We start from the raw sequence: 27147 nt of genomic DNA on the forward strand, positions 1-27147 counted from the left end.
CCACATATCACAGTAGTTAGTATATTCAGATAGCTAGGTGAGACCACCACATATCACAGTAGTTAGTATATTTATATTCAGATAGCTAGGTGAGACCACCACATATCACAGTAGTTAGTATATTCAGATAGCTAGGTGAGACCACCACATATCACAGTAGTTAGTATATTTATATTCAGATAGCTAGGTGAGACAACCACATATCACAGTAGTTAGTATATTCAGATAGCTAGGTGAGACAACCACATATCACAGTAGTTAGTATCTTCAGATAGCTAGGTGGGACAACCACATATCACAGTAGTTAGTATATTTATATTCAGATAGCTAGGTGGACAACCACATATCACAGTAGTTAGTATATTCAGATAGCTAGGTGAGACCACCACATATCACAGTAGTTAGTATATTTATATTCAGATAGCTAGGTGAGACAACCACATATCACAGTAGTTAGTATATTCAGATAGCTAGGTGAGACCACCACATATCACAGTAGTTAGTATATTCAGATAGCTAGGTGAGACAACCACATATCACAGTAGTTAGTATATTCAGATAGCTAGGTGAGACAACCACATATCACAGTAGTTAGTATATTCAGATAGCTAGGTGAGACAACCACATATCACAGTAGTTAGTATATTCAGATAGCTAGGTGAGACAACCACATATCACAGTAGTTAGTATATTCAGATAGCTAGGTGGGACAACCACATATCACAGTAGTTAGTATATTTATATTCAGATAGCTAGGTGAGACAACCACATATCACAGTAGTTAGTATATTTATATTCAGATAGCTAGGTGAGACCACCACATATCACAGTAGTTAGTATATTTATATTCAGATAGCTAGGTGAGACCACCACATATCACAGTAGTTAGTATATTTATATTCAGATAGCTAGGTGAGACAACCACATATCACAGTAGTTAGTATATTTATATTCAGATAGCTAGGTGAGACCACCACATATCACAGTAGTTAGTATATTCAGATAGCTAGGTGAGACCACCACATATCACAGTAGTTAGTATATTTATATTCAGATAGCTAGGTGAGACCACCACATATCACAGTAGTTAGTATATTCAGATAGCTAGGTGAGACCACCACATATCACAGTAGTTAGTATATTTATATTCAGATAGCTAGGTGAGACAACCACATATCACAGTAGTTAGTATATTCAGATAGCTAGGTGAGACAACCACATATCACAGTAGTTAGTATCTTCAGATAGCTAGGTGGGACAACCACATATCACAGTAGTTAGTATATTTATATTCAGATAGCTAGGTGGACAACCACATATCACAGTAGTTAGTATATTCAGATAGCTAGGTGAGACCACCACATATCACAGTAGTTAGTATATTTATATTCAGATAGCTAGGTGAGACAACCACATATCACAGTAGTTAGTATATTCAGATAGCTAGGTGAGACCACCACATATCACAGTAGTTAGTATATTCAGATAGCTAGGTGAGACAACCACATATCACAGTAGTTAGTATATTCAGATAGCTAGGTGAGACAACCACATATCACAGTAGTTAGTATATTCAGATAGCTAGGTGAGACAACCACATATCACAGTAGTTAGTATATTCAGATAGCTAGGTGAGACAACCACATATCACAGTAGTTAGTATATTCAGATAGCTAGGTGAGACAACCACATATCACAGTAGTTAGTATATTCAGATAGCTAGGTGAGACAACCACATATCACAGTAGTTAGTATATTCAGATAGCTAGGTGGGACAACCACATATCACAGTAGTTAGTATATTTATATTCAGATAGCTAGGTGAGACAACCACATATCACAGTAGTTAGTATATTTATATTCAGATAGCTAGGTGAGACCACCACATATCACAGTAGTTAGTATATTTATATTCAGATAGCTAGGTGAGACCACCACATATCACAGTAGTTAGTATATTTATATTCAGATAGCTAGGTGAGACAACCACATATCACAGTAGTTAGTATATTTATATTCAGATAGCTAGGTGAGACCACCACATATCACAGTAGTTAGTATATTCAGATAGCTAGGTGAGACCACCACATATCACAGTAGTTAGTATATTTATATTCAGATAGCTAGGTGAGACCACCACATATCACAGTAGTTAGTATATTCAGATAGCTAGGTGAGACCACCACATATCACAGTAGTTAGTATATTTATATTCAGATAGCTAGGTGAGACAACCACATATCACAGTAGTTAGTATATTCAGATAGCTAGGTGAGACAACCACATATCACAGTAGTTAGTATCTTCAGATAGCTAGGTGGGACAACCACATATCACAGTAGTTAGTATATTTATATTCAGATAGCTAGGTGGACAACCACATATCACAGTAGTTAGTATATTCAGATAGCTAGGTGAGACCACCACATATCACAGTAGTTAGTATATTTATATTCAGATAGCTAGGTGAGACAACCACATATCACAGTAGTTAGTATATTCAGATAGCTAGGTGAGACCACCACATATCACAGTAGTTAGTATATTCAGATAGCTAGGTGAGACAACCACATATCACAGTAGTTAGTATATTCAGATAGCTAGGTGAGACAACCACATATCACAGTAGTTAGTATATTCAGATAGCTAGGTGAGACAACCACATATCACAGTAGTTAGTATATTCAGATAGCTAGGTGAGACAACCACATATCACAGTAGTTAGTATATTCAGATAGCTAGGTGGGACAACCACATATCACAGTAGTTAGTATATTTATATTCAGATAGCTAGGTGAGACAACCACATATCACAGTAGTTAGTATATTTATATTCAGATAGCTAGGTGAGACCACCACATATCACAGTAGTTAGTATATTTATATTCAGATAGCTAGGTGAGACCACCACATATCACAGTAGTTAGTATATTTATATTCAGATAGCTAGGTGAGACAACCACATATCACAGTAGTTAGTATATTTATATTCAGATAGCTAGGTGAGACCACCACATATCACAGTAGTTAGTATATTTATATTCAGATAGCTAGGTGAGACAACCACATATCACAGTAGTTAGTATATTCAGATAGCTAGGTGAGACAACCACATATCACAGTAGTTAGTATATTCAGATAGCTAGGTGAGACAACCACATATCACAGTAGTTAGTATATTCAGATAGCTAGGTGAGACCACCACATATCACAGTAGTTAGTATATTCAGATAGCTAGGTGAGACCACCACATATCACAGTAGTTAGTATATTCAGATAGCTAGGTGAGACAACCACATATCACAGTAGTTAGTATATTCAGATAGCTAGGTGAGATCACCACATATCACAGTAGTTAGTATATTCAGATAGCTAGGTGAGACAACCACATATCACAGTAGTTAGTATATTCAGATAGCTAGGTGGGACAACCACATATCACAGTAGTTAGTATATTCAGATAGCTAGGTGAGACCACCACATATCACAGTAGTTAGTATATTCAGATAGCTAGGTGGGACAACCACATATCACAGTAGTTAGTATATTCAGATAGCTAGGTGAGACCACCACATATCACAGTAGTTAGTATATTTATATTCAGATAGCTAGGTGAGACCACCACATATCACAGTAGTTAGTATATTCAGATAGCTAGGTGAGACAACCACATATCACAGTAGTTAGTATATTTATATTCAGATAGCTAGGTGAGACCACCACATATCACAGTAGTTAGTATATTTATATTCAGATAGCTAGGTGAGACCACCACATATCACAGTAGTTAGTATATTCAGATAGCTAGGTGGGACAACCACATATCACAGTAGTTAGTATATTTATATTCAGATAGCTAGGTGAGACCACCACATATCACAGTAGTTAGTATATTTATATTCAGATAGCTAGGTGGTCAGTTTTAGTCTGCCCATGTTCTTCAATAAGTGGCCATCAACAATGTCAGTGCTGGTAGGAAAAGACAAGTGGGAGTGTTCAGATTTCACTTTTAATTTCATAAAATGATCATTTAAATTTGATCTTCTCGTCTAATCTATCAACTGGTATTACTCTAATCTCTAATATAATACTCTGATATATTACTCTAATCTAAATCTCGAATCTGTTCTCGAATCTCTAATATCTAATCTAATACTCTGATCTAATACTCTAATACTTTTATCTAAATATCTAATCTATTATTCTAATCTCTAATATAATTCTCTATCTAATTCTCTGATTTCTAATCTAATACTCTAATCTCTAATATAATACTCTAAACTCCAATCTAATACTCTAATATATATAATACTCTAATCTCTAATCTAATACTCTAATCTCTAATATAATACTCTAAACTAAATATCTAATCTCTAATCTATTACTCTAATCTCTAATCTAATACTCTAATCTAGAGTATTACCAAAAGTACTCCTATCAGCAGTTGCTGATTTTCTCACCTTCAGTTTGCTACACGATTCATATATATTGGTTGAAAATAAAAACGAGTTTGTAGAAACAGTTAGCAATTATTTTTTCCCCCCACATCTTGTTGAAGTTAATTTCTCCTTTCCTCCGTCAGGTTCTGACGACAACAACCTGAATTCTATCTTCTATGAGCACCTGACGCGCTCCCTGCAGCACAGCCTCTGTGGAGACCTGTTGCTGGGCCGCTGGGGGAACTACACCACAGGAGACTGTTTCATCCTGGCTTCAGACTACCTCAACGCCCTGGTTCACCTGGTGGAGATCGGCAATGGACTGGTCACCTTCCAGCTCCGAGGACTGGAGTTCAGAGGTCAGGAGGAGGGATGGAGGAGTCACACAAAATAAGCTCAACTTGCTAGCTAAATAGCTCTCCTTCCTCCTGAAGTGTGCACTCGTTCCCTACTCCCCCCCCACACGTTTTAAAAGCTTTGGATTGGTGTAGGCTTGGCCTTGACGGAGTTTCCACAGTCATGGAAGTGAACAAGTGCATACGGGAGAAAGGACAGATTTATTTCTGACGCCATCTTGGTCTTGTAGAAGAAATAAGACAATAAGACAGGTTTTTATGGAAGTGGCTACACTTTCTATCGCGATGTGAAGAGGCTTTCTTACAATTCTCTCTGGGCCTGATTTGACATGATATGAAACGAGTACAATTCTGCCTGGTTTATTCAATCGTTGGTTGATTGTCAACGGGAGACTTGAGTTCATCCTGCAGATCTCCAGTCAGAATAACGGCCTTTTACGTTTAAATCGTAGTGTTCACGAGGAGTTTATGAAGCATTATAGCATGTTTCTGAAGCTGTCCTGTCATTGTTAGGTTATAGAGTTTATGAAGCATTATAGCATGTTTCTGAAGCTGTCCTGTCATTGTTAGGTTATAGAGTTTATGAAGCATTATAGCATGTTTCTGAAGCCGTCCTGTCATTGTTAGGTTATAGAGTTTATGAAGCATTATAGCATGTTTCTGAAGCCGTCCTGTCATTGTTAGGTTATAGAGTTTATGAAGCATTATAGCATGTTTCTGAAGCCGTCCTGTCATTGTTAGGGTTAGGTTATAGAGTTTATGAAGCATTATAGCATGTTTCTGAAGCTGTCCTGTCATTGTTAGGTTATAGAGTTTCTGAAGCATTATAGCATGTTTCTGAAGCCGTCCTGTCATTGTTAGGTTATAGAGTTTATGAAGCATTATAGCATGTTTCTGAAGCCGTCCTGTCATTGTTAGGTTATAGAGTTTATGAAGCATTATAGCATGTTTCTGAAGCCGTCCTGTCATTGTTAGGTTATAGAGTTTATGAAGCATTATAGCATGTTTCTGAAGCCGTCCTATCATTGTTAGGTTATAGAGTTTCTGAAGCATTATAGCATGTTTCTGAAGCCGTCCTGTCATTGTTAGGGTTAGGTTATAGAGTTTATGAAGCATTATAGCATGTTTCTGAAGCTGTCCTGTCATTGTTAGGTTATAGAGTTTCTGAAGCATTATAGCATGTTTCTGAAGCCGTCCTGTCATTGTTAGGTTATAGAGTTTATGAAGCATTATAGCATGTTTCTGAAGCCGTCCTGTCATTGTTAGGTTATAGAGTTTATGAAGCATTATAGCATGTTTCTGAAGCTGTCCTGTCATTGTTAGGTTATAGAGTTTATGAAGCATTATAGCATGTTTCTGAAGTCGTCCTGTCATTGTTAGGTTATAGAGTTTATGAAGCATTATAGCATGTTTCTGAAGCCGTCCTGTCATTGTTAGGTTATAGAGTTTCTGAAGCATTATAGCATGTTTCTGAAGTCGTCCTGTCATTGTTAGGTTATAGAGTTTCTGAAGCATTATAGCATGTTTCTGAAGCCGTCCTGTCATTGTTAGGGTTAGGTTATAGAGTTTATGAAGCATTATAGCATGTTTCTGAAGCCGTCCTGTCATTGTTAGGTTATAGAGTTTATGAAGCATTATAGCATGTTTCTGAAGCCGTCCTGTCATTGTTAGGTTATAGAGTTTATGAAGCATTATAGCATGTTTCTGAAGCTGTCCTGTCATTGTTAGGTTATAGAGTTTATGAAGCATTATAGCATGTTTCTGAAGTCGTCCTGTCATTGTTAGGTTATAGAGTTTATGAAGCATTATAGCATGTTTCTGAAGCCGTCCTGTCATTGTTAGGGTTAGGTTATAGAGTTTATGAAGCATTATAGCATGTTTCTGAAGCTGTCCTGTCATTGTTAGGTTATAGAGTTTATGAAGCATTATAGCATGTTTCTGAAGCCGTCCTGCCATTGTTAGGGTTAGGTTATAGAGTTTATGAAGCATTATAGCATGTTTCTGAAGCCGTCCTGTCATTGTTAGGTTATAGAGTTTCTGAAGCATTATAGCATGTTTCTGAAGCCGTCCTGTCATTGTTAGGTTATAGAGTTTATGAAGCATTATAGCATGTTTCTGAAGCCGTCCTGTCATTGTTAGGTTATAGTTTATGAAGCATTATAGCATGTTTCTGAAGCCGTCCTGTCATTGTTAGGGTTAGGTTATAGAGTTTATGAAGCATTATAGCATGTTTCTGAAGCTGTCCTGTCATTGTTAGGTTATAGAGTTTATGAAGCATTATAGCATGTTTCTGAAGCCGTCCTGTCCCCCCCCAGGTACGTACTGCCAGCAGAGGGAGGTGGAGGCCATCACGGAGGGGGTGGAGGAGGACGAGAGCTGCTGCTGCTGTGAGCCAGGTCACCTGCCACATGTCCTTTCCTTCAACGCGGCCTTCGGACAGCGCTGGCTGGCCTGGGAGGTGCTGGTCACCAAGTACGTCCTGGAGGGCTACAGCATCACGGACAACAGCGCTGCCTCCATGCTCCAGGTGTTTGACCTCCGACGCATCCTGACTACTTACTACGTCAAGGTGAGTGGGAGGCCCGGCTGTTAGTCTGCTGTTTGCAGCTATTCTACACTGGCGTAGCAGGTTGCTTGGAGGTAAACCGGAGAGGTTATCGGTTCGAATCTGGTGTTATTACAGATGAACCTTATGCAATCTCCTACTGCCCATGAGAAAGGTACTAAACTCCTAAACTTGTTCTCTCTCCCTACTTCCTCTCTCCCTACTTCCTCTCTCCCTACTTCCTCTCTCCCTACTTCCTCTCTCCCTACTTCCTCTCTCCCTACTTCCTCTCTCCCTACTTCCTCTCTCTCCCTACTTCCTCTCTCTCCCTACTTCCTCTCTCTCCCTACTTCCTCTCTCTCCCTACTTCCTCTCTCTCCCTACTTCCTCTCTCTCCCTACTTCCTCTCTCTCCCTACTTCCTCTCTCTCCCTACTTCCTCTCTCTCCCTACTTCCTCTCTCTCCCTACTTCCTCTCTCTCCCTACTTCCTCTCTCTCCCTATCTCCTCTCTCCCTACTTACTTCCTCTCTCTCCCTACTTACTTCCTCTCTCTCCCTATCTCCTCTCTCCCTACTTACTTCCTCTCTCTCCCTATCTTACTTCCTCTCTCTCCCTATCTCCTCCCTCTCTCTCCCCCATCTCCTCCCTCTCCCCCATCTCCTCCCTCTCCCCCATCTCCTCCCTCTCCCCCATCTCCTCCCTCTCCCCCATCTCCTCCCTCTCCCCCATCTCCTCCCTCTCCCCCATCTCCTCCCTCTCCCCCATCTCCTCCCTCTCCTTCCTCTCCCCCATCTCCTTCCTCTCCCCCATCTCCTTCCTCTCCCCCATCTCCTCCCTCTCCCCCATCTCCTCCCTCTCCCCCATCTCCTCCCTCTCCCCCATCTCCTCCCTCTCCCCCATCTCCTTCCTCTCCCCCACCTACTTTACCTCTCCCTACTTCCTCTCTCCCTACTTCCTCTCTCCAGGGGATCATATACTACGTAATAGCCTCTACCAAGCTGGAGGAGTGGCTGGCCAATGAGACGATGAGGGAGGGGCTGAAGGCCTGTGGAGAGAGGAACTACGTGGACCTGGACCCGACCTTTAACCCCAACATAGACCAAGACTACGACCACCGCCTGGCTGGCATCTCCAGGGACTCCTTCTGCCAGGTCTACTTGGGCTGGATCCAGTATTGTAACTCTCGGCGGGCCAAGGTAAGAACCGGCACTTTGGATGACTTTATTCAGAAATATTTCTACACATTCTCAAAATGTACTACTATAAATATGTCGTTGAGCACAAAAAAACACACTTCTCCTTCAGGCACAAAGGACAAATATGTCCTTTGTGTTTTTTGTGGTGAGAAAATTGAATCACAGTTTAGACATCTGAAGAAGATAAAAAGATTTAACAACTTCTAATAACATCCCTCCTCTCTAATCTAACCATCCCTCCTCTCTAATCTAACCATCCCTCCTCTCTAATCTAACCATCCCTCCTCTCTAAATTAATCCATCCCTCCTCTCTAATCTAACCATCCCTCCTCTCTAATCTAACCATCCCTCCTCTCTAATCTAACCATCCCTCCTCTCTAATCTAACCATCCCTCCTCTCTAATCTAACCATCCCTCCTCTCTAATCTAACCATCCCTCTCTAATCTAATCATCCCTCCTCTCTAATCTAACCATCCCTCCTCTCTAAATTAATCCATCCCTCCTCTCTAATCTAACCATCCCTCCTCTCTAATCTAACCATCCCTCCTCTCTAATCTAACCATCCCTCCTCTCTAATCTAACCATCCCTCCTCTCTAATCTAACCACCCCTCCTCTCTAATCTAACCACCCCTCCTCTCTAATCTAACCACCCCTCCTCTCTAATCTAACCACCCCTCCTCTCTAATCTAACCACCCCTCCTCTCTAATCTAACCACCCCTCCTCTCTAATCTAACCATCCCTCCTCTCTAAATGAATCCACCCCTCTCTAAATTAATCCATCCCTCCTCTCTAATCTAACCATCCCTCCTCTCTAATCTAACCATCCCTCCTCTCTAATCTAACCATCCCTCCTCTCTAATCTAACCATCCCTCCTCTCTAATCTAACCACCCCTCCTCTCTAATCTAACCATCCCTCCTCTCTAAATGAATCCACCCCTCTCTAAATTAATCCACCCCTCCTCTCTAATCTAATCATCCCTCTCTAATCGAACCATCCCTCCTCTCTAATCGAACCATCCCTCCTCTCTAATCTAACCATCCCTCCTCTCTAAATTTATCCATCCCTCTCTAAACTAACCATCTGTCCTTCTATTCTCATCTCCTTGGCAGCCTCTGGACAGTGAGAAGGACTCTTCCCTGGTGTTGCTGTGTTTCGGCCTGTGTGTGCTGGGCAGGAGAGCACTGGGGACTGCTGCACACCATATGTCTAGGTAAGTCTGTCTGTCTCTCTGTGTCTGTCTGTCTGTCTCTCTGTGTCTGTCTGTCTGCCTCTCTGTGTCTGTCTGTCTGCCTCTCTGTGTCTGTCTGTCTGCCTCTCTGTGTCTGTCTGTCTCCCTCTCTGTCTCTGTCTGCCTGCCTCTCTGTGTCTGTGTCTGTTTCTCTGTCTCTGCAGAGTAGGGTTGCAAAATTCAGCTTTTCCAGAAATCCCTTCTGATTCTGGGAATCTTCCAACCAGGATTTCAGAGAAGTCAGTAATTTTGCAACCATCCTGCAGTGTGTGTAACAGACAAAGGGGGATACATCAGTATCTCAGCTTATCACCTTTCTAAAACATTTGGTGATTTCCTGAGACATTAGCTGTGTTCCAATATTCATACTAACCCTACTATTTGTGACATAAAAGTTCCCAGATGTCGTACTACATTCACCAAAATACGAAGTATACACTACTTCCTTGCTTTTAGGGCCCATAATGCAATTCTTCCGAAAATGGGCGTGGATTCAAAACAATTTCAAATTTGAAGAAAATGGAGGAAAATACGCAGCTAAAGTCCAACGAAAGTTCATTACTTTAACTAATTATGACAAACGGTAAGAAATGTTGAGCAATGTAATGACTTTTCAAATACCCTGTCCTCCCCACTCCTCTACAATAGTATGGGGCTTGCCTGTCCCAGCCACTCCTCTACAATAGTATGGGGCTTGCCTGTCCTCCCCACTCCTCTACAATAGTATGGGGCTTGCCTGTCCCAGCCACTCCTCTACAATAGTATGGGGCTTGCCTGTCCCAGCCACTCCTCTACAATAGTATGGGGCTTCCCTGTCCCAGCCACTCCTCTACAATAGTATGGGGCTTGCCTGTCCTCCCCACTCCTCTACAATAGTATGGGGCTTGCCTGTCCTCCCCACTCCTCTACAATAGTATGGGGCTTGCCTGTCCCAGCCACTCCTCTACAATAGTATGGGGCTTCCCTGTCCCAGCCACTCCTCTACAATAGTATGGGGCTTGTCTGTCCTAGCCACTCCTCTACAATAGTATGGGGCTTGCCTGTCCCAGCCACTCCTCTACAATAGTATGGGGCTTGCCTGTCCCAGCCACTCGTCTACAATAGTATGGGGCTTGCCTGTCCCAGCCACTCCTCTACAATAGTATGGGGCTTCCCTGTCCCAGCCACTCCTCTACAATAGTATGGGGCTTCCCTGTCCCAGCCACTCCTCTACAATAGTATGGGGCTTCCCTGTCCTCGCCACTCCTCCACAATAGTATGGGGCTTGCCTGTCCCAGCCACTCGGTAGCTCACCATATAAGACTCTTCTATCCCCTTCTTATTAATGGTATCTATTGCTTTTATACCTGTCTTACTACTCAAAAGTCGTCTATATTCTCTCTCAGAAACCTCCCGTGACTTATTTTCCAAATTGGCATGTTTAGTTTCTAAATGTCTGTGCCAAGAGTGAAGGTTTCATCGAGTTGTGAGATAGTACTGTAGCACATATAACACACTGTGGCTGAGGAAAGGCACTCCTCCCAATACACACTACCGTTCAAAAGTTTGGTGTCACTTAGAAATGTCCTTGTTTTCCATGAAAACACACATGAAATGAGTTGCAAAATGAACAGGAAATATAGTGAAGACGTTGACAAGGTTATAAATAAGGATTTTTATTTTTTTGTAATAAGTGTCCTTCAAACTTTGCTTTCGTCAAAGAATCCTCCATTTGCAGCAATTACAGCCTTGTAGAATCTTTGGCATTCTAGTTGTCAATTTGTTGAGGTAATCTGAAGAGATTTCACCCCATGCTTCCTGAAGCACCTCCCACAAGTTGGATTGGCTTGATGGGCACTTCTTACGGTCAAGCTGCTACAACAACAGCTCAATAGGGTTGAGATCCGGTGACTGTGCTGGCCACTCCATTATAGACAGAATACCAGCTGACTGCTTCTTCCCTAAATAGTTATTGCATAGTTTGAAGCCATTTCATGACTCCTGTGTCTCCCTCTCGTGTCTCCTCTCTCTCCTCCCGTGTCTCTCTCCTCTCTCTCCTCCCGTGTCTCCTCTCTCTCCCGTGTCTCCTCTCTCTCCCGTGTCTCCTCTCTCTCCCGTGTCTCCTCTCTCTCCCATGTCTCCTCTCTCTCCCGTGTCTCCTCTCTCTCCCGTGTCTCCTCTCTCTCCCGTGTCTCCTCTCTCTCCTCTCTCTCCCGTGTCTCCTCTCTCTCCTCTCTCCCGTGTCTCCTCTCTCTCCTCTCTCCCGTGTCTCCTCTCTCTCCTCCCGTGTCTCCTCTCTCTCCTCCCGTGTCTCCTCTCTCTCCTCCCGTGTCTCTTCTCTCTCTCCCGTGTCTCTTCTCTCTCTCCCGTGTCTCTTCTCTCTCTCCCGTGTCTTCTCTCTCTCCCGTGTCTCCTCTCTCTCCCGTGTCTCCTCTCTCTCCCGTGTCTCCTCTCTCTCCCGTGTCTCCTCTCTCTCCCGTGTCTCCTCTCTCTCCCGTGTCTCCTCTCTCTCCCGTGTCTCCTCTCTCTCCCGTGTCTCCTCTCTCTCCCGTGTCTCTCTCTCCTCTCTCTCCCGTGTCTCTCCTCTCTCTCCCGTGTCTCTCTCTCCTCTCTCTCCCGTGTCTCTCCTCTCTCTCCCCTCTCTCTCCCGTGTCTCTCTTCTCTCTCCCCTCTCTCTCCCGTGTCTCTCCTCTCCCGTCTCTCCCCCCTCTCTCCCGTGTCTCTCCTCTCCCGTCTCTCCCCCGTCTCTCTCCCGTGTCTCTCCCCTCTCTCTCCCGTGTCTCTCCTCTCTCTCCCGTCTCTCTCTCCTCTCTCTCCCGTGACTCCCGTCTCTCCTCTCTCTCCCCAGTAACCTGGAGTCCTTTCTGTATGGTCTCCACGCGCTGTTCAAGGGAGACTTCCGGATCTCCTCGGTGAGAGATGAGTGGATCTTTGCCGACATGGAGCTCCTGAGGAAGGTGGTGGTGCCTGGGATACGCATGTCACTCAAACTACACCAGGTGAGAGTTGCCTGGGATACGCATGTCACTCAAACTACACCAGGTGAGAGTTGCCTGGGATACGCATGTCACTCAAACTACACCAGGTGAGAGTTGCCTGGGATACGCATGTCACTCAAACTACACCAGGTGAGAGTTGCCTGGGATACGCATGTCACTCAAACTACACCAGGTGAGAGTTGCCTGGGATACGCATGTCACTCAAACTACACCAGGTGAGAGTTGCCTGGGATACGCATGTCACTACACCAGGTGAGAGTTGCCTGGGATACGCATGTCACTACACCAGGTGAGAGTTGCCTGGGATACGCATGTCACTACACCAGGTGAGAATTGCCTGGGATACGCATGTCGCTACACCAGGTGAGAGTTGCCTGGGATACGCATGTCACTACACCAGGTGAGAGTTGCCTGGGATACGCATGTCACTACACCAGGTGAGAGTTGCCTGGGATACGCATGTCACTACACCAGGTGAGAGAGACTCCATTTGTACTCGCTGAGAAACCAGAAACGACCTCATTGGACTCTAAGGAACTCTCTCTCCTCCTGTCTTTTTCTCTCTCAGGACCACTTCACGTCTCCAGATGAGTATGACGAGCCGGTGGTTCTTTTCCAGGCCATCTCGTCTCACCAGCAGAACCTGGTGATCGCCCATGAGGGTGACCCGGCCTGGCGTAGCGCCGTACTCTCCAACTCGCCCTCACTGCTCGCCCTGCGCCACGTCCTAGACGAGGGAACCAACGAGTACAAGATTATCGTGCTCAACAGACGATACCTCAGCTTTAGGGTCATCAAGGTTAGTAGCTCGTCGTGCTCAACAGACGTTACCTCAGCTTTAGGGTCATCAAGGTTAGTAGCTCGTCGTGCTCAACAGACGATACCTCAGCTTTAGGGTCATCAAGGTTAGTAGCTCATCGTCCTCAACAGACGTTACCTCAGCTTTAGGGTCAAGGTTAGTAGCTCATCGTCCTCAACAGACGTTACCTCAGCTTTAGGGTCAAGGTTAGTAGCTCATCGTCCTCAACAGACGTTACCTCAGCTTTAGGGTCATCAAGGTTAGTAGCTCATCGTCCTCAACAGACGTTACCTCAGCTTTAGGGTCATCAAGGTTAGTAGCTCATCGTCCTCAACAGACGTTACCTCAGCTTTAGGGTCAAGGTTAGTAGCTCATCGTCCTCAACAGACGTTACCTCAGCTTTATAGGGTCAAGGTTAGTAGCTCATCGTCCTCAACAGACGTTACCTCAGCTTTAGGGTCAAGGTTAGTAGCTCATCGTCCTCAACAGATGTTACCTCAGCTTTAGGGTCAAGGTTAGTAGCTCATCGTCCTCAACAGACGTTACCTCAGCTTTAGGGTCAAGGTTAGTAGCTCATCGTCCTCAACAGACGTTACCTCAGCTTTAGGGTCAAGGTTAGTAGCTCATCGTCCTCAACAGACGTTACCTCAGCTTTAGGGTCATCAAGGTTAGTAGCTCATCGTCCTCAACAGACGTTACCTCAGCTTTAGGGTCAAGGTTAGTAGCTCATCGTCCTCAACAGACGTTACCTCAGCTTTAGGGTCAAGGTTAGTAGCTCATCGTCCTCAACAGACGTTACCTCAGCTTTAGGGTCAAGGTTAGTAGCTCATCGTCCTCAACAGACGTTACCTCAGCTTTAGGGTCAAGGTTAGTAGCTCATCGTCCTCAACAGACGTTACCTCAGCTTTAGGGTCAAGGTTAGTAGCTCATCGTCCTCAACAGACGTTACCTCAGCTTTAGGGTCAAGGTTAGTAGCTCATCGTCCTCAACAGACGTTACCTCAGCTTTAGGGTCATCAAGGTTAGTAGCTCGTCGTGCTCAACAGATGATACCTCAGCTTTAGGGTCATCAAGGTGCGACAGACCTGGTGACAGAGGAGAAAGGAGGCAAGGACCGAGGTTAGGTAGGAGAGGAGACCGTGAGAGAGAAGGGAGACCAGGAAAGATCTTGGAGAGGGGGACAGGAAGAGAGAAGGGAGACCAGGACAGATCTTGGAGAGGGGGACAGGGAGAGAGGAGGGAGACCAGGACAGATTTTAGGGAGGAGAGGAGACCGTGAGAGAGAAGGGAGACCAGGACAGATTTTAGGGAGGAGAGGAGACCGTGAGAGAGAAGGGAGACCAGGACAGATCATGGACAACATCATCAGAAGCCTGAACCAGAGGAAGTGCCTAAAAGAAACATGCGGGGGGGGGGGGGGGGGGGAGAGATAGCCAGGAAGTGCCTTAAAGAAACATGAACTTGTTAACTTGTGTTACACAACGGGATTGAAGAATGAACTCGTTTTTTAAACCGTATGAAGTATCTAAATTTGTGTGATCGTCGTCTTGCAGGTGAACAAGGAATGTGTCCGTGGGTTGTGGGCGGGACAACAGCAGGAGCTGGTGTTCTTACGGAACAGGAACCCGGAACGCGGAAGCATCCAGAACGCCAAACAGGCGTTACGCAACATGATCAACTCCTCGTGTGACCAGCCCATTGGATACCCCATCTACGTGTCGCCCCTGACTACGTCCTATTGCAACTCGCACACACAGCTAGGTCACATCCTGGGAGGACCAATCAGCATTGGCAATATAAGGAACTTAATCGTCAGTACCTGGCACAGGTAGGTCACATCCTGGGAGGACCAATCAGCATTCTGCGTATGTCCCAATTGTCTTTCTTCCCTGCTAAAGTGTGCACTTGTTCACTTCTCTTCACTGACTTAAAACGCAATGACTGTTATAACAAGTATTTGTGGAAACTCCCGTTAGCCCATGCCTCTACCAATCCAAAGATTTTAGATTTGTGGGGATGTAGTGAACGAGTGTACACTTCAGGAGAATGTAGATAGTATTGGGGACTCTCTCTTTAAAATGTATTCTAGGGAGAGAACGTTCCACTGTGGTTCTGCTTGCTTTTTGGGGGTCTTGGCCTGGTTACTGTAAAATACTGCTTGCTTTTTGGGGTCTTGGCCTGGTTACTGTAAAATACTGCTTGCTCTTTGGGGTCTTGGCCTGGTTACTGTAATACTGCTTGCTTTTTGGGGTCTTGGCCTGGTTACTGTAATACTGCTTGCTTTTTGGGGGTCTTGGCCTGGTTACTGTAATACTGCTTGCTTTTTGGGGTCTTGGCCTGGTTACTGTAATACTGCTTGCTTTTTGGGGTCTTGGCCTGGTTACTGTAATACTGCTTGCTTTTTGGGGTCTTGGCCTGGTTACTGTAATACTGCTTGCTTTTTGGGGTCTTGGCCTGGTTACTGTAAAATACTGCTTGCTTTTTGGGGTCTTGGCCTGGTTACTGTAATACTGCTTGCTTTTTGGGGTCTTGGCCTGGTTACTGTAATACTGCTTGCTTTTTGGGGTCTTGGCCTGGTTACTGTAATACTGCTTGCTTTTTGGGGTCTTGGCCTAGTTACTGTAATACTGCTTGCTTTTTGGGGTCTTGGCCTAGTTACTGTAAAATACTGCTTGCTTTTTGGGGTCTTGGCCTGGTTACTGTAATACTGCTTGCTTTTTGGGGTCTTGGCCTAGTTACTGTAATACTGCTTGCTTTTTGGGGTCTTGGCCTAGTTACTGTAAAATACTGCTTGCTTTTTGGGGTCTTGGCCTAGTTACTGTAAAATACTGCTTGCTTTTTGGGGTCTTGGCCTAGTTACTGTAATACTGCTTGCTTTTTGGGGTCTTGGCCTAGTTACTGTAAAATACTGCTTGCTTTTTGGGGTCTTGGCCTAGTTACTGTAAAATACTCCTTGCTTTTTGGGGTCTTGGCCTAGTTACTGTAAAATACTGTTTGCTTATTGGGGTCTTGGCCTAGTTACTGTAAAATACTGCTTGCTTTTTGGGGTCTTGGCCTGGTTACTGTAATACTGCTTGCTTTTTGGGGTCTTGGCCTAGTTACTGTAATACTGCTTGCTTTTTGGGGTCTTGGCCTAGTTACTGTAATACTGCTTGCTTTTTGGGGTCTTGGCCTAGTTACTGTAAAATACTGCTTGCTTTTTGGGGTCTTGGCCTGGTTACTGTAATACTGCTTGCTTTTTGGGGTCTTGGCCTAGTTACTGTAATACTGCTTGCTTTTTGGGGTCTTGGCCTAGTTACTGTAAAATACTGCTTGCTTTTTGGGGTCTTGGCCTAGTTACTGTAAAATACTCCTTGCTTTTTGGGGTCTTGGCCTAGTTACTGTAAAATACTGTTTGCTTATTGGGGTCTTGGCCTAGTTACTGTAAAATACTGCTTGCTTTTGGGGGTCTTGGCCTAGTTACTGTAAAATACTGCTTGCTATTTGGGGTCTTGACCTAGTTACTGTAAAATACTGCTTGCTTTTTGGGGGTCTTGGCCTGGTTACTGTAAAATACTGTTTGCTCTTTGGGGTCTTGGCCTAGTTACTGTAAAACATTGTTTTTGCTTTTTGGGGGCTTGGTTACTGTAAAATACTGCTTGCTTTTTGGAGTCTTGGCCTGGTTACTGTAAAATACTGCTTGCTTTTTGGGGTCTTGGCCTAGTTACTGTAAAATACTGCTTGCTCTTTGGGGGTCTTGGCCTAGTTACTGTAAAATACTGCTTGCTTTTTGGGGTCTTGGCCTAGTTACTGTAAAATACTGTTTGCTCTTTGGGGGTCTTGGCCTAGTTACTGTAAAACATTGTTTTTGCTTTTTGGGGTCTTGGGCTGGTTACTGTAAAATACTGCTTGCTTTTTGGGGGTCTTGGCCTAGTTACTGTAAAATACTGCTTGCTCTTTGGGGGTCTTGGCCTAGTTACTGTAAAATACTGTTTGCTCTTTGGGGGTCTTGGCCTAGTTACTGTAAAACATTGTTTTTGCTTTTTTGGGGCTTGGTTACTGTAAAATACTGGTTGATTTTTGGGGTCTTGGCCTGGTTACTGTAAAACATTGTTTTTGCTTTTTGGGGTCTTGGTCTGGTTACTGTAAAACACTGGTTGCTTTTTGGGGGCTTGGTCTGGTTACTGTAAAACACTGACACATTATGTATTGTCAGATGTATTTCTGTCATTATTTGTGCCAGCGGGCTGTCACTGTTCTCTCTGAATGTTTATTTTGTAATCCCATCACCTCTCGCTCTGTCCCTCACCTCTCGCTCTGTCCCTCACCTCTCGCGCTGTCCCTCACCTCTCGCGCTGTCCCTCACCTCTCGCGCTGTCCCTCACCTCTCGCGCTGTCCCTCACCTCTCGCGCTGTCCCTCACCTCTCGCGCTGTCCCTCACCTCTCGCGCTGTCCCTCACCTCTCGCGCTGTCCCTCACCTCTCGCGCTGTCCCTCACCTCTCGCGCTGTCCCTCACCTCTCGCGCTGTCCCTCACCTCTCGCGCTGTCCCTCACCTCTCGCGCTGTCCCTCACCTCTCGCGCTGTCCCTCACCTCTCGCGCTGTCCCTCACCTCTCGCGCTGTCCCTCACCTCTCGCGCTGTCCCTCACCTCTCGCGCTGTCCCTCACCTCTCGCGCTGTCCCTCACCTCTCGCGCTGTCCCTCACCTCTCGCTCTGTCCCTCACCTCTCGCGCTGTCCCTCACCTCTCGCGCTGTCCCTCACCTCTCGCGCTGTCCCTCACCTCTCGCGCTGTCCCTCACCTCTCGCGCTGTCCCTCACCTCTCGCGCTGTCCCTCACCTCTCGCGCTGTCCCTCACCTCTCGCGCTGTCCCTCACCTCTCGCGCTGTCCCTCACCTCTCGCGCTGTCCCTCACCTCTCGCGCTGTCCCTCATCTCTCGCGCTGTCCCTCACCTCTCGCGCTGTCCCTCACCTCTCGCGCTGTCTCTCTCACCTCTCGCGCTGTCTCTCTCACCTCTCGCGCTGTCTCTCTCACCTCTCGCGCTGTCTCTCTCACCTCTCGCGCTGTCTCTCTCACCTCTCGCGCTGTCTCTCTCACCTCTCTCCCCATCTTCTCTCTTCCCATCTTCTCTCTTCCCATCTTCTCTCTGTAGATTGCGTAAGGGCTGTGGAGCTGGCTGTAACAGTGGTGTGAACATTGAGGATTCTGATGCAGGGGGCTTGTCCTGCACCAGTGGTAATGGGACAGGGCTGAGCGGTGACTCCCAGCAGAGCTCGGTGTCCCAGGGGGGGCTGTCAAGACCGGCCGCTCACCTGGCCTACCAGCCACACAATATGAGTGAGCACCACCACCACGTACACCAGGGCTGGGGTGAGTCCTTCTCAATTTCCTGAATTGACTGAAAATGATCAAATCTCTAAAAATGTTTCCCAGATATCACAAAAAACTGTGTTCTGACCTGGTTACCTTCTCTCCTCTCCACACAGGCCCAACCAACCTAAATCTCTCCACACAGGCCCAACCAACCTAAATCTCTCCATACAGACACCAACCAACCTGTATCTCTCCACACAGGCACCAACTAACCTGTATCTCTCCAAACAGGCACCAACCAACCTGTATCTCTCCTCTCCACACAGGCACCAACCAACCTGTATCTCTCCTCTCCATACAGACACCAACCAACCTGTATCTCTCCAAACAGGCACCAACCAACCTGTATCTCTCCTCTCCACACAGGCACCAACCAACCTGTATCTCTCCTCTCCATACAGACACCAACCAACCTGTATCTCTCCAAACAGGCACCAACTAACCTGTATCTCTCCAGACAGGCACCAACTAACCTGTATCTCTCCTCTCCATACAGGCACTAATTAACCTGTATCTCTCCTCTCCACACAGACACCAACCAACCTGTATCTCACCTCTCCACACAGACACCAACCAACCTGTATCTCTCCTCTCCACACAGACACCAACTAACCTGTATCTCTCCAAACAGGCACCAACTAATCTGTATCTCTCCTCTCCATTCAGGGACCAGTCAGAGCTCCCAGTCGGTCCAGTCTGGCCTTGTGCACCACTCTCCAGCCCGAGCCTCCGTAACCAGCCAGTCTTCATCCTACCGCTATAACAGCAGCCGTCACTCGTCTCTCCGTACCTCAGCCACTGGCCTGGAGCCCTGCCGGCGCTACTCTACCAGCCAACTGTCCCACCGTACCCTCCCCACCTCCCTACAGCTCCGCCTGGGCTCCGGGTCGTCCTCGGACCCCGCCGGCCCCTCTGCCTCGCTCTCCTCCCACAGTATCCCGCCCTGTAAGAGACACACCCTGGTAGGCCTGCTGGGTAACGACGGGCTGGGTAGTGGCGCCATGGTGGACCCGCTGGACCACCACGTCCCGGCTCTGTCCGCAGTGCGACGGGACGACATCTCCTACAGAGTGCAGGTCGGTCAGGAGAGAAAAACGCAAAAACGCTTCGTTAGAAATGTTGTAATCAACAGCGTCTGTTTCTCAGAGGCGTTAAAAGGGACGGTTTACCTAAATTACAAAATGAGTTATGGTTTCTTTTCCATTGACCGCTTTCAGGGTAAAGAAACATCTGAGTCATTTTTGGAAATGGATACTTTACTTTTAGATGGCATTTCTCAGATCCATTCCTGCAGGACCCCTAAACGGTACACATTTTAACTGTGGCCCCGGGACAAGCGCACCAGATACAACTTGCCAACTAATCCTCAAGCCCTTGATAAGTTGAATGAGGTGTGCTTGCCACAGTTAACATGTGTACCTATGTGATGCGGGGGGGGGGGGTCTCGAGGACTGGAGTTGATAACCCCCCCCCCCCCAAAAAAAAAAAAACATTGTTTAAGTTATTTGATGTCGCTGATCTTGACATATTTTATTATTATATTTTATTTTCATATTTCTCCCGCCAGATCGTGGATGTGAGCCAGGTGCTGGAGATCATTAACCTGTCGAAGCGGAAGGAGCTGCAGTGGCCTGATGAGACGGTGAGGCTGAGGGCAGGACGCAGCTGCTGGAGGGACTGGAGCCCCCTGGAGGGCATGGAGGGACATGTAGGTTCTCTACTTCCTCCACGAGGTCACGTTTACCATCGCTTCATATTACTACAAGTAGTACACATCTCAGTTTTACAATTATCACTTCTAGAATTTAAAAAAAAATAAAACTTCAATATATTCATGTTGTTTTCAATATTATATTAAATGTGTTCATACATATCAAGGAATGACTTTCTGTTCTCTCTCTCACCAACCCTTCTCTCCCTCCCTCTCTCTCCCCTCTGTCACCAACCCTTCTCTCCCTCCCTCTCTCTCCCCTCTGCCACCAACCCTTCTCTCCTCTCCCTCCCTCTCTCTCCCCTCTGTCACCAACCCTTCTCTCCCTCCCTCTCTCTCCCCTCTGTCACCAACCCTTCTCTCCCTCCCTCTCTCTCCCCTCTGCCACCAACCCTTCTCTCCCTCTCTCCTCTCCCTCCCTCTCTCTCCCCTCTCTCACCAACCCTTCTCTCCCTCCCTCTCTCTCCCCTCTCTCACCAACCCTTCTCTCTCCTCTCTCTCCCCTCTGTCACCAACCCTTCTCTCCCTCACTCTCCTCTCCCTCCCTCTCTCACCAACCCTTCTCTCCCTCCCTCTCTCTCCCCTCTCTCACCAACCCTTCTCTCTCCTCTCTCTCCCCTCTGTCACCAACACTTCTCCCCCTCTCTCCTCTCTCTCCCTCTCTCCCCTCTCTCACCAACCCTTCTCTCTCCTCTCTCTCCCCTCTGTCACCAACACTTCTCCCCCTCTCTCCTCTCTCTCCCTCTCTCCCCTCTCTCACCAACCCTTCTCTCTCCTCTCTCTCCCCTCTGTCACCAACCCTTCTCTCCCTCACTCTCCTCTCCCTCCATCTCTCACCAACCCTTCTCTCCCTCCCTCTCTCTCCCCTCTCTCACCAACCCTTCTCTCCCTCTCTCCCTCCCTCTCTCCCCTCTCTTACCAACCCTTCTCCCCCTCTCTCCTCTCCCTCCCTCTCTCCCCTCTCTCACCAACCCTTCTCTCTCTCTCCCTCGCTCTCTCTCTCCCTCCCTCTCTCTCCCCTCTGTCACCAACCCTTCTCTCCCTCTCTCCTCTCCCTCCCTCTCTCACCAACCCTTCTCTCCCTCCCTCTCTCTCCCCTCTCCCTCCCTCTCTCTCCCCTCTGTCACCAACCCTTCTCCCCCTCTCTCCTCTCCCTCCCTCTCTCCCCTCTCTCACCAACCCTTCTCTCTCTCTCTCCCTCTCTCTCTCCCCCCCCCCTCCCCCCCTCTGTCACCGACCCTTCTCTCTCTCTCTCTCCCCCTCTCTCCCTCTCTCTCTCCCCCTCTCTCCCTCTCTCTCTCTCTCTCTCCTCTCATCCCCCCTCTGTCACCGACCCTTCTCTCTCTCTCTTTCTCCCCCCCCCCCTCTGTCACCGACCCTTCTCTCCAGGTGATTCACCGGTGGGTGCCTTGTAGCCGTGACCTCACCAGCCGTTCCCATATAGACAAGACCATCCTGCTGGTTCAGGTGGATGATAAACTGGTTCCCATCGTAGAGACCGGGGTCATAGAGCTGGGGGCCGAGGTCTGACTGAACCACTGGTTCAGGTGGATGATAAACTGGTTCCCATCGTAGAGACTGGGGTTATAGAGCTGGGGGCCGAGGTCTGACTGAACCACTGGTTCAGGTGGATGATAAACTGGTTTCCATCGTAGAGACTGGGGTCATAGAGCTGGGGGCCGAGGTCTGACTGAACCACTGGTTCAGGTGGATTATAAACTGGTTTCCATCGTAGAGACTGGGGTCATAGAGCTGGGGGCCGAGGTCTGACTGAACCACTGGTTCAGGTGGATTATAAACTGTCATAGTCTTGGACTTGGTCGAATGAGAAATGCTTGTTTTGAAACCTGGGGTGAATACGGTCTGCCCTAATGACTACACCCTAGTCCTCCTCGGAGTAACCCAGTCACGAGTTACGAGGTCAGGGTTCACCTTACTGCAGGCCGAAGAGCAGACCAGCCTGCTGACAGTGAGGAAAGGAAGGGATCCCCCCCACCTCTCTCTGTCCTCTCTCTTCCGTCCACTCTCCTCTCTGTCGTCTCTGTCCTCTCTCTTCCATCCACTCTCCTCTCTGTCGTCTCTGTCCTCTCTCTTCCATCCACTCTCCTCTCTGTCGTCTCTGTCCTCTCTCTTCCATCCACTCTCCTCTCTGTCGTCTCTGTCCTCTGTCGTCTCTCCTCCGTGACCCGGAAACCGATGAGTGGTCGAGGAGTGTGTCGGTTCGTCAGTAGGCGAACGGGAAGACGGTGCTCCCCTCCTTGTCTAAGCCTCCTTTTGACGAGGAAGCACAAGTGTATCCTACAAACGGAAGAGCTTGGATATCTGCGACACATCCATTTTGAAGCAGCTGTTGTATTGTCAGAGGAGAAAAGCATGGACACGTTTTTTTTTTGTAAACGATATGCTATTTATCCTTTATCTAGAAAACGTATTGCATAACTAACTTCATTCGTATTTATCACGTAACACATTTATTTTGGAATCCACCCCTGTAAACGTCATTCGCCTGATGGAACAGGAGTGGAAAAAGGGGACGGTTTAATTTCATTCAAGCGCATTTTCGTCCACTTTCCCCTCACCGCCTCGATTTGACCTTTTTTTCAAAAGGAGAGAGAGGCCGCAGGAAGAAAAGGCTCATATCTACATTCAAAACGGCACCGTAATATACCGTATATATATATATATATATAGTGCACTACTTTTCACAAGGCACTACTTTTTGCAGTATAGGGTGCTGTTTAGGACGAACTATATGTTTGAGGGGAAAGGGAATCCAGGGACGAGTGGCGACAGATGGCAGTCCACACATCTACAGTAACTTGCAAAACTATTCATACCCCCCCCCCCCCCTTTTTGGATTTCTTCCCATTTTTTCTATTGTGTTGCAAAAAGTGGGATTAAAATGTATTTTAATTAGTCAACTCATGTGTAGTCTGTCAAAGTGGAACGCAAACATTATAAAGATTTAAAACTAATTCGATGACTAAAATAGTATTCAGCCCCTTTTTGTTTAAGGATTCAATTAGTTCAGGAGTAAAATGTGACTTAACATGCGTAATAAGTGACATGAACTCTGTGTGATAAAATAGGGGTTGACATTATTTCTGAATGACTAACCCTTCCTCTCTTCCCCCCCCCCCCCCCCCCCCATACAATATTTCTAATGTCCCTCTTCACAGATTCAACTACAAAGACCAGGGAGCTTTTCAAAAGCCTCGTTTAAAAAAAATAAAAATAAATGGCATTGATTGGTAGATGGGTAACAATATCAAATTAGACGTTTAATTAGAATATCTCTTTAAGCATGGTCACGTTAATAATGATGCCGTGGATGATTTATTAAAACCACCCAGACACATCAAAGATACAGTCTTCCTTCTGAACTGAGGTACAGGACAAGGATGTTACTATGGTGATTGGATGTTACCACAAATGGCTGTGATGGGATGAAAACAAAAGTAGTGGACTCCACAATAATGATTTAAATAACAGTGACAAGAATGCAAAATATACATCTGGTATGCAGTGAGAAGGAGAAATGGGGCGGCAAGGTAGCCTAGTGGTTAGAGCGTTGGACTAGTAACCGAAAGGTTGCAAGTTCAAACCCCCGAGCTGACAAGGTACAAATCTGTCGTTCTGCCCCTGAACAAGGCAGTTAACCCGCTGTTCCTAGGCCGTCAATGAAAATAAGACTTTGTTCTTAACTAGTTAAATAAAGGTAAAATTAATTTTAAAAAAGAGAACTGCACAGAAATATACTAAACTCAAAGCCTTCTGTTTGGAGAAAATACAACACAAAGTACCTAACTGCCTCCTTATATTCAATCATGCTGGCGGCTGCATCATGTTATGGGTGTGCTTGACATCGGCAAATACTGAGGAGGTTTTCAGGATAAAAAGAAACTAGCTGGAGCAAAGCACGGTCAAAATCCTTTCAGTCTGTTTTCCACCCGACACTGAGAGGTGATTTCACCTATTCAGAAGGACATTAACCTAAAACACAAGGCCAAATCTACACTGGAGTTGCTTATCAAGGAGGCTGGGAATGTTCCTGAGTGGGCAACTTACAGTTTTGATTTAAATCTGCTTGAAAATCTATGGCAAGACTTGGAAAAGGGCTGTCTAGCCATGATCCCCAACACCTTGACAGAGCTTGAAGAATTTTTAAAATAATAATGGGTAATTATGAGAACAATCCAGATTTGCAAAGCTCTTAGAGACTTACCCGAGAAGACTCACAGATGTAACTGCTGCCAAAAGGGGTTTATAAAATGTATTGACTCAGGGAGCTGAATAATTATGCAGTCTTAAATGTAAAAATAAAAAAATAAAAAATAAATCCACGTTGACAGAAAAGTACAATTAAATCCATTTTAATTCCACTTTGTGAAACAATGAAATGAATAGTTTTGCAAGGCACTGTTTCTGCCTTGCTCTGTGTCACAACATATTACATGACAGTAACCCTGTTAAGTGGCTACCAATGGTAATTCTTCTTTTTTTCTATGCATTTCCTTATTACTTTGACTGACTTGTGTACACAGACTGTGCACAAACACACACACAACGTGATATATATATATATATACACACATATGTGCACAAATTAATGATGACTGTTTGATTTATGATTATGACAGAATTGAGTGTGAGGAAGTTATGTTATGTTGGTTTCAAAATCATTTTTCCAAACGAGCCTGGTCCTGAAAGTGGGCGCGGTTTCACACGTGGCAGGACGTGTCGTTGCCAAGACTACAGAGAGAGTAGTAGTAGTAGACCAGGAGGGAAGACATGCAGGTGCTGTACCAGACATGATTTACTTTGTCCTCATTTGTCATTCTTATTGGTTTTGTTTTGGAAGTTGCAGGAAATAACTTGCACTATGATTATTTTATTTACAGTGACGCACTACAGTCTGAGATATCACCTTATTGAATTTATTACAGAATCTTAGTGGCCATGGTTACCGATGCCTTGGGAATTTAAAATAATGTTTCGTCATTGTTTATTATTTCAGCCATTTTCGTTTATATATATATATCAATGTACAAAATATTTTTTTTTTTAATATTTATTACTGTGAACATAGTATTTACATTTTCTTACTTTTTTTTTTCATTTATGGGACAAATGTTATATTAATGTATCACGGACCATCGGTTGGAAAAACAAGATGGTGAATTTCTGATGGACTGTTTCCCGATTTAACTTAATTCTTTTTCTATATGGAGAAATAAAAAGCGTTTGATTTACAGCTGGTATATCTTTTTATATGCAAAGAGTTCTAAAAAATAAAGTCACAAACCACGTTTCCATACAGGTTTATTGCGAGTTAAGTCATATAATAATAAAAAAAAATCACGACAGCTGTGATGGAAAATGGAAGTTTAGGTATCGTTTTTATGAATGCCGACAGATAATTCGTTTGTTTGACATGGTCTGATCTTTCTGTGTTGGTAAAATTAATTATGCGAGAAATATCGGTGGAAAATCTTACATGCGCAAATATAAACGCAACGTGCAACAATGTCAAAGATTTTACTGAGTTACAGTTCATATAAGGAAATACGTCAATTAAAATAAATGAATTAGGTCCTATTCTATGGATTACACATGACTGGGAATACAGATATGCATCTGTTGGTCAGAAAACCATTTGTCTCATGCAGCGCGACACTTCGCGTAGAGTGGATCAGGCTGTTGATTGTGGCCTGTTAACCAACTCCTCGTCAATGGCTGTGCGAAGTTGTGTGACATGTCTGTTGAGTAATGCAGGCCATTGGGAAGAACTGGGACGTTTACAGGAATTGTGTTCAGATCATTGCGACATGGGGCTTTGCATTAAACATGGCGGCGGATGAATGGTATGACAATGAGCCTCTGGATCTCAGTGCATTCAAATCGCCATCAATAAAATGCAATTATGTTCGTTGTCCGTAGCTTATGCCTGCCCATACCATAACCTCACCGCCACCATGGGGCACTCTGTTCACAACGTTGACATCAGCAAACCGCTCGCCCACAAAATGCCATACACGCTGTCTGCCAGGTACAGTTGATACCCGGGATTCATCCGTGAGGAGCACACTTCTCCAGCGTGACAGTGGTCATTAAAGGTGAGCATTTGTCCACTGAAGTCGGTTACAACGCCGAACTGCAGTCAGGTCTCGACCCTGGTGAGGACGACGAACACAGACGAGCTTCACTGAGACGGTTTGTGCAGAAATGCTTCGTTTGTGCAAAACCCACAGTTTTATCAGCTGTCTGTGTAGCTGGTCTTAAACGATCCCGCAGGTGAAGAAGCCGGATGTGGAGGACCTGGGTTCCCGTGGTTACACGTGATCTATGGTTAAGAGGCCAGTTGGACATAAATTGTCTTATAGTAGAGAAATTAACATTTAAATTCTCTGGCAATGGGTCTGGTAGATATTCCTGCAGTCAGCATGCTAATTACACACTCCCTTAAACTTGAGACATCTGTGGCATTGTGTTGTGTGACAAAACTGCACATTTTAGGGTGACCTTTTTTTTCCTT

General features: G+C 45.5%; 1 protein-coding gene across 2 annotated transcripts in view; it reads left to right on the plus strand.

Annotated features, from left to right (window-relative positions):
• The window catches only part of LOC139375461 (pecanex 1), an 88137-nt gene extending 62279 nt beyond the window's left edge, over positions 1-25858 (plus strand). Inside the window, exons 25-37 of one of the 2 annotated variants that reach the window (XM_071117273.1) lie at positions 4583-4798; positions 7111-7364; positions 8307-8537; positions 9652-9752; positions 12598-12748; positions 13317-13547; positions 15100-15374; positions 18681-18898; positions 19568-19977; positions 20469-20609; positions 22002-22079; positions 22160-22216; positions 22377-25858. In XM_071117273.1, coding sequence (XP_070973374.1) covers positions 4583-4798; positions 7111-7364; positions 8307-8537; positions 9652-9752; positions 12598-12748; positions 13317-13547; positions 15100-15374; positions 18681-18898; positions 19568-19977; positions 20469-20609; positions 22002-22079; positions 22160-22216; positions 22377-22382 — 2369 coding nt within the window. In that variant the 3' untranslated portion in view covers positions 22383-25858. Of the gene's footprint in view, positions 1-4582; positions 4799-7110; positions 7365-8306; positions 8538-9651; positions 9753-12597; positions 12749-13316; positions 13548-15099; positions 15375-18680; positions 18899-19567; positions 19978-20468; positions 20610-22001 lie in introns of both variants that reach the window. The other variant, XM_071117272.1, reaches the window with a different exon arrangement.
• The last annotated feature ends 1289 nt before the right edge of the window (positions 25859-27147 follow it).

Source organism: Oncorhynchus clarkii, chromosome 19 (genome assembly GCF_045791955.1).
Source record: "Oncorhynchus clarkii lewisi isolate Uvic-CL-2024 chromosome 19, UVic_Ocla_1.0, whole genome shotgun sequence".
Taxonomy (NCBI): domain Eukaryota; kingdom Metazoa; phylum Chordata; class Actinopteri; order Salmoniformes; family Salmonidae; genus Oncorhynchus; species Oncorhynchus clarkii.